General features: G+C 50.0%; 1 protein-coding gene across 9 annotated transcripts in view; it reads left to right on the forward strand.

Annotated features, from left to right (window-relative positions):
- Positions 1 to 18,170, forward strand: part of MBTPS1 (membrane bound transcription factor peptidase, site 1) — a 50,064-nt gene that overhangs the window by 17,355 nt on the left and 14,539 nt on the right. For all 9 annotated transcript variants that reach the window (XM_004327254.4, XM_019940302.3, XM_033846295.2 and 6 more), the window contains 9 exons: positions 935 to 1,045; positions 1,456 to 1,565; positions 3,142 to 3,258; positions 3,931 to 3,998; positions 7,610 to 7,712; positions 9,021 to 9,172; positions 10,492 to 10,653; positions 14,772 to 14,916; positions 17,647 to 17,835. In XM_004327254.4, coding sequence (XP_004327302.1) covers positions 935 to 1,045; positions 1,456 to 1,565; positions 3,142 to 3,258; positions 3,931 to 3,998; positions 7,610 to 7,712; positions 9,021 to 9,172; positions 10,492 to 10,653; positions 14,772 to 14,916; positions 17,647 to 17,835 — 1,157 coding nt within the window. The remainder of the gene's footprint in view (positions 1 to 934; positions 1,046 to 1,455; positions 1,566 to 3,141; positions 3,259 to 3,930; positions 3,999 to 7,609; positions 7,713 to 9,020; positions 9,173 to 10,491; positions 10,654 to 14,771; positions 14,917 to 17,646; positions 17,836 to 18,170) is intronic.

Raw genomic sequence — 18,170 nt, forward strand, 5'->3', positions numbered from 1 at the left:
CCGCGCCTCAGACTTAAAACCTGGGGGGCTGACATTTTATTAAATTATTGTCTCTTCTTGGTTTATCCTTTTAGGGGGAAAACTTCACAAAACAGAAGTTCTCTAATCATCAGAAAAGCATTTTTCCTTCCCCCCAAACCAGCTGGTTTCCAGTATTGTGTCTGCATTTTTAAAAAGTAAACAATACACTTTGTTGGTTATCTCAGTGTAATTGATTATTTAATGTAGTACTGATACATAAATACAACCCTCATACCAAAAAGACATTACCTTTGTTACTTCTGTTAGCCTTTCAGTGAGTATCTTGTATTTTTTCCTACGTGTTTTCTAGAATTCCTTGATCTAACAGCATGAGTCATGTTTCCCATCGCAACAGATGGCTTTTGGCCAGTATCTGAAGTAGACTTGTTATCATAGAAAAGTGTACAATACAGTGGTCCTCCTTAAAGTGTGCTTTTCCCTGCGTGTGGTGGACAGCCCCTCTCTGCAGAGTCGCTGTCCGTTAGTGAGCAGCACCGAGTCCTGGTCGGGAGTAGAAGCGGCCCCCGCCCTCCCGGAAGTGAGTGCTTTGTGGTGCCCTTCGCCCCATGGGCCTCTCTAAGGAGATGAGGACGTAGAGACTTGGAGAAAGTTGCCCAGAGGGGAAAGTCAGTCATTGGTGGAGGATCGGGAGAGGTGGTCCCCCCGCCCCCCTGAGAGCCGGTGACGTTGAGGGGCGTCCGGAGGGACTTTCTGTGTGTCCTCAGGTCTCATTTAGCGGCAGGTGATGGTATTCCCCTGCTGTCCCCTCCTCTCCTTCGCACCTGGCCTACTGTGTGCCCTCTGGGCAGGCTTTGGCCCTGGGTCGCCTGTCATTCTCTCTGGGTCCCAAAGAGGGATGTATTTCATAAACGAGGATTTCTCAAACACCATTGTGCTTTCTTTTTGGCATAAGGTGCTAACGTAAGGGTTGCCGTTTTTGACACCGGGCTGAGTGAGAAGCATCCCCACTTCAAAAACGTGAAGGAGAGAACCAACTGGACCAACGAGCGAACCCTGGACGACGGTGGGTGGCTGATGTCCTGAGAACCTGAGGGGGTGTTTTCTGGTCACCGGCGGGCTTCGCATCACTCCCATCCTCCGTTTTATCAGCTGAGAGGGTATTTTTCAGTGTAGATGCTTAAACAGTCCATGTACAACAGTTACTCAGGCAGACCCAAGTTGTTTTGTGCCTTTTGGCAGAAGCTTTTCAGAGTAGGTCGGGAGGTGAGTGAGGAGAGAGGGACGCCTGGTGGAAGGGAACCTCCTTTTTGGGGGGAGAGCAGGAGTGGCTGCCCCCCGAGGTGGGGCTGGCGAGGCCGGAGAGGTGCTGGGGAGTCTGTGTCTCGGGCTCGGAGAATGAGCTCGTTTGAAATGCTGCATCTTGGCACACGTTGTATCAGCTGTGTTTCGTGCCTTTTTCCTTTTGGACAACAGGGCTGGGCCACGGCACGTTCGTGGCGGGTGTGATAGCCAGCATGAGGGAGTGCCAGGGGTTTGCTCCGGATGCAGAACTTCATATTTTCAGGGTCTTTACCAACAACCAGGTAGGTGTTTTGAGGACCCCTGAAACGTAAAGGGTTGATATTAAAATGTGAAAAGTCAAAACTCTAGAAAACGCGCTGCTTCAAAAGCAGCGCACGTCTGCGATGCTGAGCTGCGGCTGGCGTCCCCCGTGTGCCGTGCTGTCCCTCGCGTCCCTCCGCGGGGCGGCTTTGCCCTGCTCCCACCGCCCCCTTCATCGGCCTCACTGGAACCCCAAAGACCCTGCTCCGAGGGGATTCCTTGACCTCCCATTTCTCCTGTCCCGCCGGCCGGCCCAGGGTTCCTGTCCACCATGTCTCGGGCACACTTCTTGTGCTGGAGAGAACAACCCCGTGTCTGTGTGTTCGCTGCCCCTGCTGGACTGACCGCCTTGAGGGTAGCCTCTGTGCCCAGCACCCAGTGTCATGTTGGGTAACGTGGATTTGGAAGCTTGTTCCCTCACTCTGCATTTGGAAACGTTACTGAAAAAAGGGAGGGTCCTAGTATTTATTAACTGTTAAAATTTAATTTTTGCATAGGTAATGCATAGTTCAAAAACATCAAAAGGCAACACAGGGATACTTCTCCCAACCCTGTCCCCGTCCGACGGGTTCTCACCTTTACTTCCCCATGTTCCCTATGTGGTAGTTTCTTTTTTTCACATACCCACTCCTAGAATTTCTTTTGCACATTCAAGCAAATATAATGTTTTATTTTTAAAAGCCTTTAAAAAACATAATTCTTAATCATTATGTTGATTCTTTTTCCACTGTAAGGTTTTTTTTTTAACATTTTGTATTTATTCACATATTTTCAATTTCCAGTGCTCTTTATTTCTACCTGTAGATCTAAGTTTCCACATCACGTAATTTCCTTTCAGCATGAAGAGATGCTTTTAGTATTGCTTGTAATGCAGTCTAGTAGCTATGACTTCTCCCAGCTTTAGTTATCTGCAAATATCTTTATTTCATCTTTATTCTCAAAAAACTATTTTCACTGAATATAGAATTCTGGATTGAAAGTCTTTTCATTCCCTCCAGCGCTTATTTTATTGTTTTCTGTCATCTATTGTTTTTTACTCTAAGTTTAATTTTGTACCTTACAAAACACGTGAATGGCGATACACAAAGAAATTTAACTTTTGTAAGGAAACTATGAGAGAAATAATAACTATCAGAAGTAATTCTGTGAAATAACTTTCATTGATACCATTTATTCTTCAGTCTATTTAGGAATAAAGAATATTAGACAAATACATCAAACTATTTAGAAACACTTAACTGAATAGACGTGTCTTAGGACAAGTCCTTTTATAAGAGGGGCAGTTAGAAGTTTGAGGTCTTCCCTGGGCAGGCAGGCTGTAAGGTCAGGAAGGCGCTGGACGTGAGGCCGGGCGGGACGGGACCCTGGGAACCTTGCCTCTCCCCAGAGTCCAGCCCCGAGGATTGGAAGCTCTGGGTGTAGTGGTTTACATCGCAGGGCATTTGTTGTTCTTGGGATCTGTTTCTGAAGTTTAAGTGAATACTTCATGCTGCTGAGAATCTAGCATTTGGAGACTTCCACTGAAACATCTAAAGGACTGTTTTAAAAATGGGCCAGGTCTCCTACACGTCCTGGTTCCTGGACGCCTTCAACTACGCCATCCTGAAGAAGATCGATGTGCTGAACCTGAGCATCGGGGGCCCCGACTTCATGGACCACCCGTTCGTCGACAAGGTTGGTCCTGCCGCTGTGCGGAGGACGAGGCGTTTGGTGACGACTCCTGCTCTGCCTCGCGCCCCGCTTTGCTTCGTGTCTAGTGTGCTGGTGGCTACTCGCCCACATGGTGACCACTCTGTGAGGACGTGAGCCATGGTGACTTGTGTGGGAAGCAGCACAGGGTGCTGTGTTGCTTCCTCTCACCTGAGCACACGGCCTGTCTTTTCTGGGCGTGCCTGGAAAGCCCGGGTCTGCTCTGTGTGCGTGGATCTGTGTCCTGGAGTCTATCGTCTCTGGAAATTCTGACTGCCAGCCATACCACGTCTGTACTGGCCTGGTGTTGCGCTTTCAGGAGGTATCAGGGGGATACCTTCTTTTTTTAGTTCTGTTTTTGGAAGTTGTGGTTATTTTTGAACAATTATATATTGATTAAGAGTGGTGGGGCTTCCCTGGTGGTGCAGTGATTGAGAGTCCGCCTGCCAAGGCAGGGGACGCAGGTTCTTGCCCCGGTCTGGGAAGATCCCACATGCCGCGGAGCGGCTGGGCCCGTGAGCCATGGCCGCTGAGCCTGCGCGTCCGGAGCCTGTGCTCCACAACGGGAGGGGCCACAGCAGTGAGAGGCCCGCGTACCGCAAAAAAAAAAAAAAAGAGTGGTGTACTTTCATAAATAAATGCTTGTTAATTTTGTAGGTGTGGGAATTAACAGCTAACAACGTCATCATGGTTTCTGCTATCGGCAATGACGGGCCTCTTTATGGGTAAGTACCCCTGATAGGAATAACCTTAGAGGTATTTTTTTCCTTGAAATAACTGAAAACCTGTTGTTTGTCTGTCTCTTGCTATACCTGTTTATATCTGTCTAAAACTTTGTATTGTGGATATTTTCAGCACATACAAAAGACTTTGTAATGAATCTCATGTGCCCACTCACTCCAGCAGTTGCCAACTCAAGGCCGATTTTGTTTTATTTTTTGTGTTTTTAACTTTGCTGGAAATAGCAATTTGGAGGCCTAAAGTTTTTATTCTACTCTTTTTACCCCCAACCCAAAATCAATCAGGAAAGTAAATCTGTTAGAAATAAATGGATTCTACCGTATTTATTGAGACCCAGTGTGCACAAGGCACAGGGTAAAGAGGTAGGTAAGTTGAGGTGCCTGCCTTTTAGGAAAAATAAGGTACAGGTACGATGAGACTAATATGAGGAGAAAGTGCAGGGGGGCGTAACAGACACCGTGTTTGGGGGACTGAGGAGAAGGATCAGATAGGGAGGGAGCAGAGAACAGTGTCACAGAAATGTCCCTTTGTGCCGGGTTATGGTGTATTAAAGTGGCTTGAGATGCGGGACATCAGTCACTGAATCACAGGCAGTCGTAAGCGTTTGTCTGGTTAGTGATCCCAATTTTCCTTCTGCTTACACCTCCAGTTTTTATTCTGTAGATAATATAAATAACCTCTTGTGCTGAATCACTTCTGCGGTGGGATGTCTGTCACCCCACTTTACCAGGCTCCCGGGACGTGTGTGGTTCAGTGCCGTGGCAGAGGGCTTAAAGTAACTGCACAGGAAGGAGAGAACATACGGAGCCTGCCCGGCGTGCCCTGATCCAGGAGAGCCGCCTGGCATGGCCGTTTGCTCGTGCCTTCAGGAGCACGTGCCCTGTCTTCAGGGACACCCTGGCCGTGCTGCTGGGGCAGAGCAGGCCGTCTTGAGCGCTGACTGAGCTCATCCAGGGTGGGGATTAGGCTGGACTCTGTGAAATTACGATTCTATAAGTCACAACCCGTGCACATGCGCAGTCGTGGTTCCAGCCTAAGAGCTGTTCTGTCAGCGATCCCATCTCCTTGTAGGGCTCCACGGTTGGGGATCTGGCTGGGTCCTCAGTCACGTGTGTTGTGACTCACAGGCGTGAGTGGTGTAAACACGTCCCAGCTGTAGTTCTGCCACGAAGAGCACCAGTTACTTAGTGACCTCACCCAGTTTCCATGTCTTCTCTTTCTAACGCTTCTCCATTTGTCCCTCCCCCCACTTCTGACGTCCCCGCTCCAGGCCAGCCCACCGCAGCTCAGCATCCCCAGGTTATCTGTTAGTTCCCCCGCCCATCCTCTTGCCTCCAGTCTTCCCCAGCCCAGCTCTCCCTTCATGGGGGATGTGGGGTGGCGGGGAGGGTGCGGGGACGGAGCCAGGCAAGTTTGACCTGCCCTTGGGCTGTGGGACCTTTGCTTCTCCGAGCCCTGGCCCCCTCGCCTGGCTCTGGAGGGCACGAGACCTGCCCGGGTTGGTGGCTGTGAGGATGAGGATAAAATGAGCCAGCCGAGGGAGAGCACCGCGAACACGGAGCCTCTGTGAGTGGTAGCTGTTCCTTTCTCTTCCGTTTCTCTGTGTTTCTGTTGTTAAAACAGAGTCTAGCAGTTTCTTTAACTAAGGATCTGCAGTGGATCGTTATTGCCTGATCAGATCTAAACTTTTCTCCTTGGTTTTCAAGGTCTTCAGTAGTCTAGCCTGGAGCTGGCAAACATTTTCTGTAAAGGATCAGGTAGTAACTAGTGGAGTCGTTGTGGGCCACATGGTATGTTGCCCCTACTCGCCTGCCCTTGTAGTGCGAAGGCAGCATGGATGTGTAGACGAATGGGCGTGGCTGTGTCCCGGTAAACACTTCCCACTCCCTCGTGCACTCTTCCTCAGAGCAGGCTCCTCCTCGGGTCTCCCTGGGGAAACCGTGTTCCTCTCGGTCTCCGTCACCTGATCCTGCTGCTGACCGCCCCCCCCCTCCCCCGCTGCCGCAAGCCTGCCTTTCCGTTCACACCAGCTCTTCCACGTGCCATCCTGACTGCTTTGCACACACTGGTCACTCTTCTGAAATCCTGTGACTTCTGTGGGCGGTCCACGTGAGGGCTTCTAATCAAAGAGCTGCTCGTGTTTAGTGTGTCAGGGGCATCTCGGGAGAGGAAGCCCCGGTGTCGGACTCATGTCTGCCCACAGAGCCTCACAGCATCTGGTGTCCGCCAGCTGCTGGGTAGGCTGGGGGTGGCACGCGGTCACGGTGCCACAGCCTGAACGGGTGTGGCTTACTGCAGGGCCTCGGATAGGGCTGGTCACGTGACAGTCATGCACTTGAAGAGCCCGGTTATTTATCGGAGGCGTGACGCTGCCCGACATGTCCCCACGGGTACCCCTTCTGGGAGCTCTCTGGGTCCGGCACCCTCGATGCTTAGATTTCATGGTGCCAAGGAGTCTGCAGCTGCACTTCCCCCTTCTCAGCACCAACAAAGATTTTCTGATGCTTTCCCCTGATTTTAAGGGTGTAAAGTATAGGGATTGGCAGGTAGAGGCAGGGTGGGAAGCTGGTGTTTTTTGCTATCAACTTCAGTGGGAAATACTGCCAGTGACTTCTGTTCTAGTCTCTGCTCTTTGATGTCATAGAAATTTGTAAACTTTTACTGTCAGCCGATTAACAAATCACTGTTGGTGCTTCTGAACAACCAGCTGGTAGCATGCTGGTGGTGGGTAAGCTAAGGAGGTGATGCTAGGGTCGGCCCCGTGTGGTTGAAACAGTAGTATCTTGCTGCTGCTGTCGCTTCAGCTGCTCGGATTCACTTGTGGTTCAGGAGTTCATGTTGTGGTGGTGGAGCGGAAATAGATAAAGCTGGGAAGTGCAGTTCCGTAAGTGGTTGTTTCATACTGTCAAATAGTTCATCTTGACTTACATCTTGACTCCGTAGTTTAAGTGTTCGTGTCATTGCGGATCTAGCGCCCTTGAAGTGCAGGGGAGAACCGCGTGCTTTTTCACGCGCATCCGTGCCTTCCCGCTGAGGAGCCCGGGGTTACGGAGAGATGAGTGGTCCCCACGGTTCCCATGAGGAAGGGAGACACCTACCCGAGACCCAGGGAGAACTTTCACTTTCTGACGGTGGCAGGTGCACGTGTGTGGCTGTAGTTCCTTCCCAGAGGAGCCAGGGACCGAGCTCGGGGGGGCTGCGCTCGCAGCAGTTGGGAAGTGGTGTACGGACGTGTACGCAGGTGACGGGGCTGGTCGTGGCCAGTCTTGTGAAGCTCGGAGGAAGGGGACTGCTGCACGCCTGGCAGTAGTGAGGGCAGAAGAGAGTCTTGGGCCGGAGGGCGATAAGTTGACAGGGAGGAGGGAGGGAGGGGAGGAGAGAGGGAGAGGAGGAGAGGGCGTCTCAGGTGTGGGGAGACCACCGGGCCGGCAGAGGTGGCAGTGCCGGGCCGGGCCCTCCCAGCCGCACGCACCTCGCCACGGGAGAGCTGCTGTGGGCTCCGACCGTCCCGGGGCTGCTTGCCCTTGTTTGACTCTCTCACTTAGAGTGATTCCTCTCCCCCCGCCTTTTGTGTCTTTTTCTTGCCTCGCTGCAGCACTCTGAATAACCCTGCTGACCAGATGGATGTGATCGGAGTGGGCGGCATTGACTTTGAGGACAACATCGCCCGCTTCTCATCGCGGGGAATGACCACCTGGGTAGGCGCTGCTCCTTTTGTCCGGCGTGCCCGCGGGAGCCGCGTGCAAGGGCCTCGGGGCTGTCTGTGAGCACGGAGAGAAAAGCAGCCTGGAGGCAGCCCGCCACGAGGACACGCTCTAGCGCCTTCCCTGCCGTGTCCCTGTGGCCCAGCGGGCAGGTGCCGGTTCTCACTGTTTCCCGGGTCCACTTCTTTTTAACTTGTTTCTGAGTAACTCGTCATTTAGGTCGGTTGGATTCATGTGCACTGGTCCTAACTGGTAGGAGGAGGGCCAGCAGTCCTCCGTGCTGGGTGGGATGATTTTTTTTGGCCTTGGGAAGCAGGAGAAGCCAGTGAGCACGGCTTAATATCAGCTCCCTAACGTGGGAATGATTGCATTTAGCTGGACAAAATTGAAACGACTCTAGCAAGGTAATTAGTTCAGCTGCGTGAGCTGTAATTATGTGGCCGACTCCTCCCATCTGAGCAGAGCTGGGGTCGCTCCCTCGGGCGGCACTTGGGGACCCTGACCTGCCCTCCGCGTCCCCCTGCTGCTCCGACCCCCCTGCCATGTCCTCGGCCTTTATCGAGGCCTGTGTTTTGACGGCATTTTGAGAAACGTTCCTGAATTATCTGTGGGGCTGCAGGTGAAGACGTCTTTGCTCAGTGTCCCGCGTGTGAGGCTCCAGGGTCCATTTATGCTTGGTTGCCGGGAAGGATTTTGTCACTTCAGATTGGTGTACTTCTTTCTTACAGAATATAACTCCTATTGTAATTCTCACTTTGCCCCAGTTTCTGGGAAGCTTAAGAGAGTTCTCAGTTAAACTCTTATCCCAGGTTACTTGTATGGTTATATACTCACTCTTCTAAGTCATTCTTTCCCCTCTGGTGAAAGATTGAAATATCCAGTCATATCACGTACTTTTTTTCTTGTAAAGGAAAATGTTTCTTTTTTTTTTTCCTAATTTCTAATTTTTATTTTCTGATTTTTCTAGCATATTTCTAATTTTAAAATTATCTAGAAATACATCAGTTTCCAGTTTCCAGCCTTGCATGTAGCAAAATTTAAAAGATTCACTTTTAAAACGCTTGATGGCATTACTGTCGTGCTGGTCATTACAAAACGCACCAAAAATAATTTTATTTTGTATACTGTCATTTAAGCTTCTTCTGAATTGCAGTGAATTTCAGATGAAAACCAGCATCGTACTGAGGTTACAGTGTGTTTAGCTGACCCACATTTCTGTTCTGGTTTTATCCACTCATAACTGCGCGTGGCCATGTGCCAGTGTATGTGCCGTGGTAGAGACCACCCTGCTTTTGTTTACAGGAGCTTCCAGGAGGCTATGGCCGCGTGAAGCCTGACATTGTCACCTACGGCGCTGGAGTGAGGGGCTCCGGCGTGAAAGGCGGGTGCCGGGCGCTCTCGGGGACCAGCGTGGCTTCCCCAGTGGTGGCAGGTGCTGTCACCTTGCTGGTGAGGTGAGTGTGGCCCAGCTGGGAGGAGGTGGCGTCAGGGGACCAGGAGCTGAGTCTTGCTTGTCACCAGCTTGGCTGTATGTAGAGCACATCCCGGGGCCTCACCCCATCTCTACAGAAGAGGCAGGAGTCCGTTCTTTCTTAGATGGTTCTTGTGGGCGTTAGATGAGCCCGTCAAGCCTCCTGCTGTCAGAGGAGTGAGGAGGGGAGGCCATTGTGTCTTCCGTGCCCAGCCAAGCGGCTTCTCTACGTACAGATGTTTTCAGTGGTGAGGAAGCTTTTGCTTTCCTCTTCTCCCTGCAGCAGGTAAAATGCCTCTGTGGTGGGTCAGAAGTGCTTTTATGGTGTGAGGAGGAGCTCATAACAGATGCCGAGCGACAGAGAAGCGCTTCTTCGTTTCCAGCCTTAGAGCCCGGCGAGGAGCCAGAGCCTGAGCCTGGTCTTGCACTGTCGGCGGGAGGGGGGCTGAGCTGTGAGCAATTCTTTTTTTCTGCCAGTAAGACTTGATGCCACTTTCCTCCCCTCACTCCTCCTGAAGTCAGATCTCCTGTCTAGACCTATTAGAAAAGGTCCACCTACACTCCACGACCACCCATCATCGTAGAAAAATATTTAGCAACTTAGTAGAGTCAGGTTTTCCTTACTGTTTACTGGATTTTCTCCCCTGCATTTAGGGGCGTAAAATTGACTTGTATTTATAATACGTAGATACGCAGAAATGCGTGTTTTAATGCTGGTGTTCTAAAGCAAGTGGGAATGTCTGGGCGCCGCTGCCCGAGTCCAGCTGCGTTCCAGTGATGAACCCTCTACCAGGCCTGTCCCACCGGGGTGACGCGTCACACACAGGCCTCCAAACAAAACAAGCACTTGGACGCAGTGGGCCTCACTCCAAGGCCGGGCCTCTTGGCCACGCTGCCTCGAGTCCCCGCAGGACCCACCTCGATCCTTCCCTTCTCCCGGCCGGGCTGCGTCCACGTGTCCGGAGCCTGTAACTCCTACCTGTTCTTGTCTCCTGCAACCTCTGAGGTCGACTGTTAAGTTAGTGGGAAGATGTGTTTTCCCGATCGATTTAGTAAAAACAGGCACTAGCCCAAGAGTCCGTGTTCTCACAAGCCACACGGAAGGCTGATGAGTGGTCAGTCCCTAGGCAGGTGCAGAAACGAGTACGTTCGTTTGCATCTTGCATGAGTTTTACCGAAGAAGCTCCTGTTAGATACAGATCAAGATTGGAGGTCACATGACTGCGCACGAACAGGGTAGGGATAGTCTGGTTTTCATTCTGTTGCTGAGAGAAAATGAGCGAATATGGTATTTGCCCCCAGCACAGTCCAGAGACGGGAGCTGGTGAATCCGGCCAGCATGAAGCAGGCCCTGATTGCAGCAGCCCGGAGGCTGCCCGGCGTGAATATGTTTGAACAAGGCCACGGCAAGCTGGACCTCCTCAGAGCCTACCAGATCCTCAGCAGCTACAAGCCACAGGCCAGGTCGGTGCGCTTTCCTTTTGAACAGGCCTGCCTTCTCTGCACCGGCCTCCTCGGCACAGAGTATTAGCCTCCACGTGGAACCAGCCCCAGTCACACAGCGCTCGGGGGCCTCGGGGAGAGCTTTGCCGTGCTGCTTCTGCTGGGGCGCTGCCGACAGGATTGCTCCCCACTTCCTCATGTTCTGCTGTTTGTAACGTCAGGGGTTCCCTTTCCTTTGAAATCATCTTAGGTTTACAAAAATCTGCACAAATCGTACGGACGTTCTCATATACCCTCTCCTCGGCTTCCCCTCAGGCCAACACCTTGGTAGTCTGTGATTCCTCTGCTAGAGCCAACAGGTGCACCCTGATGCTGTGCTGGGGTTAGTCTGCAGACAGACGCGCAGTGGCCGGCTCCCCTCATGTTCTTTGGTCCAGGGTCCAGGCCCCACGTTGCGTGCAGTTGCCATGTCTCCCTGGGCTCCCCGGACCCCTGACAGTTCATCTGTCTCGTCATTCATGACTCTGAGTCCTCTGATGCTTTCTCGTGATTAGTGAGGTGCTGTATTTTTGGCAAGAATTCTTTTTCACTTCTTATTTTGAAATGATTTTAGATTTACAACAAAGTTTTAAAAATTGGTGCACGAGGACTCATAAACCCTTCGCTACCTTTCCCTGATGCTAGCAACTTACATAACCATAGTAGAAGCCTCAGAGCCTGGAAGTTGGCACTGATACGTTACCATCTCCCAAGCTGCAGACCGTATTTGGATTTCACCCAGATTTTTCCCACCCACATCCTTGGCCTGGTCCAGGATCCAGGCCAGCATCCACGTTGCGTTCAGTCGCCGCGTGTCCTTGGTCTCCTCCAGTTGGGACAGTTGTCTCAGTGTCCTTCCTTTTGTTCTGGGTGGTGCTCACCTGCATCATGAAGTTTAGGTGATGTGTCAGGCTGGACCCTCCAGGAAGCAGGTGTCAACGTAGACTCAGACGGCCAAGAGACTTCCTGGGGGAGGGGCCTATGAAGGATGAAGGGGCGAGGAGGGAGGAGGACCCTCACACCCAGCACAGGTCTGAACTTTTCCCGGTCACCGAGATTCCCTGAACCGCAGTCGCCTGGTAGAGGCACCTGTGTCCCCCAGGGCTGGGCCTACCCTGGTGCCCTCTGTGCTCAGTCCTTGGCACAGATGTAGTGGAGGGTCCACTGGCGTCCGTCAGCTGGGCTCCGCAGCAGGAGATCTGGTGCGGTGAGTATCTCTGCCAGGTGTCCACTGCAGTGACTGTCCCTTTGTGACTGCGAAGTGTCTTGTGGGGACGCCCTTGAAGGTGATCTTGTTTCTTATAGCACAGGGAACCGTACTCAGTGCTCTGTGGTGAGCTAAATGGGAAGGAAATCCAAAAAAGAGGGGATGTATGTATACGTATAGCTGATTCACTTTGCTATGCAGTAGAAACTAACAACATTGTAAAGCAACTATGCTCCAATAAAAATTTAAAAAAAGCAGATGATCTTGTTTCTTAACATACTTTCCATCGCTAAGTTTAGCATCCTTTGATGGTTCCTCCCTGTAACAGTTCTTACTGTAGAGATTGTCCCATGGTGATTTTCTGTTTCTCTCATTCCCTTCTGCATATATTAAATGAAATTCTGCTGTAAGGAAGAGCTGTCCTCCTGTCTTATTTATTCAGTGGTATCAGCGTGGACACATAGGTACTTATCTGACTGTGGGTCATGATCCATTAGTGTCATTGTTTATTGCTCATTTGTCCCAGGTTTGGCTCTCTAGGGCTCCCGCTGGTTGGCTCCCGTGTCTTTTCAGCACGTCTCCATCAGTTGGGGGCACTTTCTCACTTTATGGCAGCATTTCTGTGCCCAGTGTTGGTATCGCTTCTTTGCCCGAGCAGCCCTGGTCCTTTAATTGGAGGGTGGGTTTAGAAACGGACACCTGGGCACCAGGCGTGCTCTTGGCAGCTGTGCCCATAGCCCCTTTCAGCAGACAGAGCTGGTGAGTGTCTGCACACACACACACCTGTACCTGTTTCTATGTCTGTCCGTGAAGTCGTCTGTCTCCTGATCCCACCTGACGCCACGGCCCTCATCTTGAGTCTTCCTTCTTGCTGGCTGTCCTTCCCCAGCAGCCAGAAACCTGGCTGTCACTCGCCACGATGTTTATTTGCTCAGTCCTAGTACACGCTTGTGGACAAGTTTTAGAACTGCTAGCTCGTACCGTGCTGAAAACAGATACGCTAACCAGAGGATTGTGTTTGTGTGTAGTTCTTTTTATCTTTAGCTTTATAGCATGTAGTCTACTGTTTGTCACAGTGATTTAGGTTAATATCTTCCTCCTCACCACACCCCTTTCAGTCTGGTTTTGCTGTTTATTTTCAATGCAGTTGAGTTCATTTGTCAGCATTTCTATTTCTTTTCGGATTCCTCCCACATCCTGGTTGATTTCAACTAGTTATGTATCGGGTTATGACTCTAAGGTTGGAACTGGACAGAGTGCACCGGGCCAGGTATGGCTCCCCTCAACCCTTCTGTGCCACTCCCCCTGCCCCTTTCCCTCCACCCCCTAGGTAACCACGCCATTAGTTTTTGCTTTATCCTTGCATTTCTTTTTTCACATGCGAGCAGATACATACCTACCATCCATATCCCCTTTCTTACGTGAAGGACAGCATTACTATAAATACTCTCTTGTACTTTTTTCACTTAACAGTATCCTGGAAATCACCTTGTGTCGGTTCACAGAGATCTTTCTCCTCCCTTTTCTTTTACAGCTCCATAGTGTAGATACCTCTGTTTATTCAAGCACATATCTATATATGGGCGTTGAAACTTTTTCCAGTATTTTGTAATTTTAAGCTGCTTGTGCCTGTGCATTTTAGTTTTGTTGGAGGTGCGTCTCCAGGGAAGATTCCTAGAAGTGGGGTTGCTGGGTCCAAGCTGAGAACAGAGGGCACTCTTCCAGGTCTCTCCCTTGCCCTCCAGAAGGGCTGTGCCGTGGGAGCTCGCCTGTCTGCCCGGAGCCTCACCTGCAGTGTCCGGCCATGCTCTCCTTTCTGCCAATCTGACACGTGAGAAGTGCTATCTCAGTGTTGTTCTAATTTGCCTTTCTCAGGTTATGAGTGAGTTTGAACACTTTGTCTAGAGTTAAGAGCTGTTTTTATATCTTTCTTGTGAAGTGTTTGTTCATTTCTTTCACCATTTTTCTTTTCTGGGGTTTTTGTCCCTTGGTTTTTACGTGTTCTTATGTTAGGGTAAGCAACCCTTTATTGCAAGTATTTCTCCCAGTTTGTTGGTGGCCTTTAGACTTTGTGAAAGTGTTTTCGGCCATGTGTTTTTTTTCTTTTTCAACAGCCGAATTTGTTAGCCTGTCGTTGCTGTTGCCCCTGGATTTTGAGGCACAGGAAGCCTTTCCCTGCACTGAGGTGAAGGAGGGACTCGCCCATGTTTCCTTCTAATGCCTGTGGGCTTTCTTTTATTTACTTGAGAGGATCTGATCCATTTGGAGTTTATTCTTGTGTATGGTCTGAGGTGGGGATCTGATTTTATCTTTTGCCGAATGACCACCCATTTGTCCCCGCTCCAGTTATTTAAAAGTCCATCTTTGCTCCAGTGTCTTGAGACTGAGTCCTGCGTCTGCTCTGGGGCTGGTCACATACTCGTTCTCCACCAGCCGCAGCCACCAGATTCCAGGCTCGCAGAGGGGAGAGGTGATGCCCACGCATCCCGCTGTGCTGCTGGTGAGGCAGGTTGGCCGGGAGGCCTCCGCAACACAGGGCGTGTTCTGAAGCCAGGTTCCCAGACCTCAGCCGAGGGCAGCCCTGGAGGCAGGCCCTTCCGAGGCTCAGGGCCGCCCCGTTGACGCTTTCCAACGCCGTCTACGGTAACACTGGATTTTTTTTTTTTTTTTTTTTTTGCGGTACGCGGGCCTCTCCTTGCTGTGGCCTCTGCTGCTGCGGAGCACAGGCTCCGGACGCGCAGGCTCAGCGACCATGGCTCGCGGGCCCAGCCGCTCCGCGGCATGTGGGATCCTCCCGGACCGGGGCACGAACCCGCGTCCCCTGCATCGGCAGGTGGACTCTCAACCACTGCACCACCAGGGAAGCCCTGTAACACTGGATTTTTTGTTTCAGTCTGAGCCCCAGCTACATCGATCTGACCGAGTGTCCCTACATGTGGCCCTACTGCTCCCAGCCCATCTACTACGGAGGGATGCCAACGATCGTCAACGTCACCATCCTCAACGGCATGGGTGTCACAGGAAGAATCGTAGACAAGGTGAGACTGCCGTCTGGCCAGCGGTGAGCTTAGACGTGACCCAGATTTACTCCTGCAGTTAAAAGGGACGGGTCCTCCTCCTGCCTGGGTGCCGGGGGATTGGAAGTAGTGGTTTGTTCTCCCCTGAGTGCTTTGTATATAAGTCAGGGATACAGTAATGAGGCCAGTGTGCCACTCTTCTACTTTGGCATCTTGCGTTTGACTCCTGAATCAGCTAATTGCATTTGAATCTTCATTTTTACAGTTTCCTGTCTGTAATTAAAGGCTCACTTACAATTATTTTATTGTTTAATGAGGACACATGGGCCTTCATGTTTAGAAGGCATGGTCTTTATCTGAATTTTGTGTTTATAATTTGTTTTACACTTACTACATAAACATTATCACAAAAATAAAGGATTGGGAAAGAGAGCAGAAAAGCGACTTCAGCCCTACACACTCTAGAGCCACGATTTGAAAGAAAAAGTTCAAATCATATTTTCTAACAAAGCACTGTAGTTGTTTAAATAGGTGTGTTTAAATTGATTCAATGCCCCCCAACACTTCCTGTGTTCGTCCTTGCTTTTTCATTTCCAGGTGCCTCATTTCATCTATTTCTTGACTGCAGGATTTCACTTTTCATCAAGCTGTCACAGAAAGTACATTTCTTATGATTTCGTGAGATTAATAAAGTCAGTTGCCTGCAGGAAAGAAAAAAAAGAATCTTTTCCAGCCCTTATCTGAAATAGATATTTTTAGTTATCTTTGTGTGGCAGACAAAAATTTAGTCTTTTTTCTTTTTCAGTTCTCACGTTATAAACATTTAAAAATGTTACTATATATAAGCACCGATGTTCTTTCTAATGGTTGTTTAATACTCTGTAGAATTGTTGAATCGTTACGTGCTTACTGTTTCTTCTTGCTTGAACGGTTAGGTGGTTTTCAACTGTAAACATCTCACTGAATATCTTTGTATATATCGTTTTCTTTTGTTCTGAATTATTAACATAAACTCCCTGGATTAGAATCCCAAGTAAGAGGGTGTGAACATTATTAATGGCTCTTGGTACGTAATACCAGATTCTTTTCAAAAGAGGTGCATCAGCTCAGACTGCCGCTGATGGTGTACAGAGGGGTAGTGTCTCTGCTCTGGTGGTACGTCCTTTTTTTCCCAGTTGCATGAGGTTTTAAAACATTGTGATAAAATTCACATGCCATAAAGTGCACCCTTTTACATTGTGCAGTTCAGTGGTTATTAGTATATTCACAAGTAGTGATGCAGCAACCATCCTACTGGATAATTCCAGAACATTTTCATCACTTGAAGGAGAAACCCCTGTTAACACTTTCCATTCCCCTTCCCCCAGACCGTGGCATTTCCTAATCCCCTTCTGTCTCCACGGAGTTCCCTTTTCTGGACATTTCCTATAAATGGAGTGGTATGTTACGTGGTCTCTGTGACTGGCCCCTTTCACTGAGCGTAATGTCTTTAAAGGGGCTCATCTGCATTGCAGTGTATATAGTGCTTCACTCCTTTTCATGGCTGAAACGTGGTTCATTGTGTGGATAAGACCCCGCTTTGTCAGTCGGTGGACATTTGGTTTGTTTCTGCATGGTTCATCTTTTAACTTTAAATCTGCAGGGGGTAGTCGGTACCTTGTTTAACGATTCGTAAGGTGCGTGTCTGCACGTTTGTTTGCTGATTATATTTCCTCTTGTGTGAATTCGTGTTTCATTTCCTTGGCCCATTTTTCGCTAGGATTTAGGTTGTCCCTGTCAATCCGACCAAGATCTTCACTTCATAGAGAGATTAACCACTGTTGTGTGTCATGCAAAAAGATTGCCCAGATTATTGTTGTCTCTTTAATGTTAGAGGTGGTTTAAAAACTTGGGGGGGTGGGTGCTGTAAAAGTTTCACTTTTACATGTAGTTGAATTTTCATCTTTTGTGAGTTCTTCTGTTTCAAAAATTAGAAGCTTATCCCTCCAGAAATATAAGAAAAATCTCAATTTTATTTTCTACTCACTTTCCTTTTATGCTTGTTAAATATTTAATGTTTTCACCTGTGTTAACTTGATATGTGTTACAAGCGATGGATAAAAGTTAATTTTCTTCTCTGTTGTTAACCAGTGGTCTTGTGCCCTACGAATGTTTTTCTTCTTTTTCACAGTTTTTTTTAACATGCCGACTCGCCTGGGGGGAGTATGTCGTTGCACTCTGGCTTGTGAGGGAAATGAGTAGTTCAGGTTAGCTTGAAACGTTGGTTCGCTGTGCGAGCTGATGTGCGTTTCCCGTCTCGTGCTTCCCTTTCACCTGCCCCCAAGCCTGGAGAGGCCTCCTCCGGGCGCCGCGCACACTCCGCCTGCCCGGTCGCTGGCCCAGAACCTGACTGGTGACACTTTGCAGCCGTGTCATTTTATTATTTTATTCCTTTCAAGCAATGTGATTCGTTAAGTGTACAGCCAGTTGAGATCTAACCCCAAACCTGGGAATATTCTTTTCTGTAAGTTCTCTGCAGGTGCAGGCTCTTCGTCAAGCCGTGTGTGTCCACACTCCCTGCCTCCTTTTAAGCTTGCGGGGAACTTGTCTTTAAAGGCGGGGTTGGTCAGCGGCGGTGTCCCTAGGCCCCTCCGGTGGGTGACGGCCTGGTGCTGCACGGCGGCCTTGGGCATGGGCTCCGTGGTACCGGCTGAGCGGGCAGTGACCCGGACGGAGCTTCTCACCCGAGCCTCTGCCACTTTCCTCCCGCAGCCCGAGTGGCAGCCCTACTTACCGCAGAATGGAGACAGCATCGAGGTGGCTTTCTCTTACTCCTCAGTGCTGTGGCCTTGGTCGGGCTACCTGGCCATTTCCATCTCTGTCACCAAGCAGGCCGCCTCCTGGGAAGGCGTCGCGCAGGGGCACGTCACAGTCACCGTGGCTTCCCCGGCGGAGGTGGACGTAAGTGCGCGCGCGGGGGCTCATGTGCAAAGGGGGACGGGCTGAGCGCCAGGCGCTGGGCTGTGAGGCGCCGTCCATGGGGTCCCGGCCCGGCGAGCAGGGGGGTCACAACCCACTTGGTGAAGGGGGCGTGGGTGGGCTGTTCTGTGCCAAATTTCAGGCTTAAAATGATTGTAAAATGTAAGGCTCATGCTATGCAGTCTAGTCGTTTTTAGAAACCAGGTGCCTTAAATTTGAATTCTGAAACCATCATAATTGAATTCATAATTCTGAATGGAATTAATTATGATACACGAATGTCCTCTCCTACCGTTGTTGTGAGAAATTCTTGTGTT

Source organism: Tursiops truncatus, chromosome 19 (assembly GCF_011762595.2).
Source record: "Tursiops truncatus isolate mTurTru1 chromosome 19, mTurTru1.mat.Y, whole genome shotgun sequence".
Lineage (NCBI taxonomy): Eukaryota > Metazoa > Chordata > Mammalia > Artiodactyla > Delphinidae > Tursiops > Tursiops truncatus.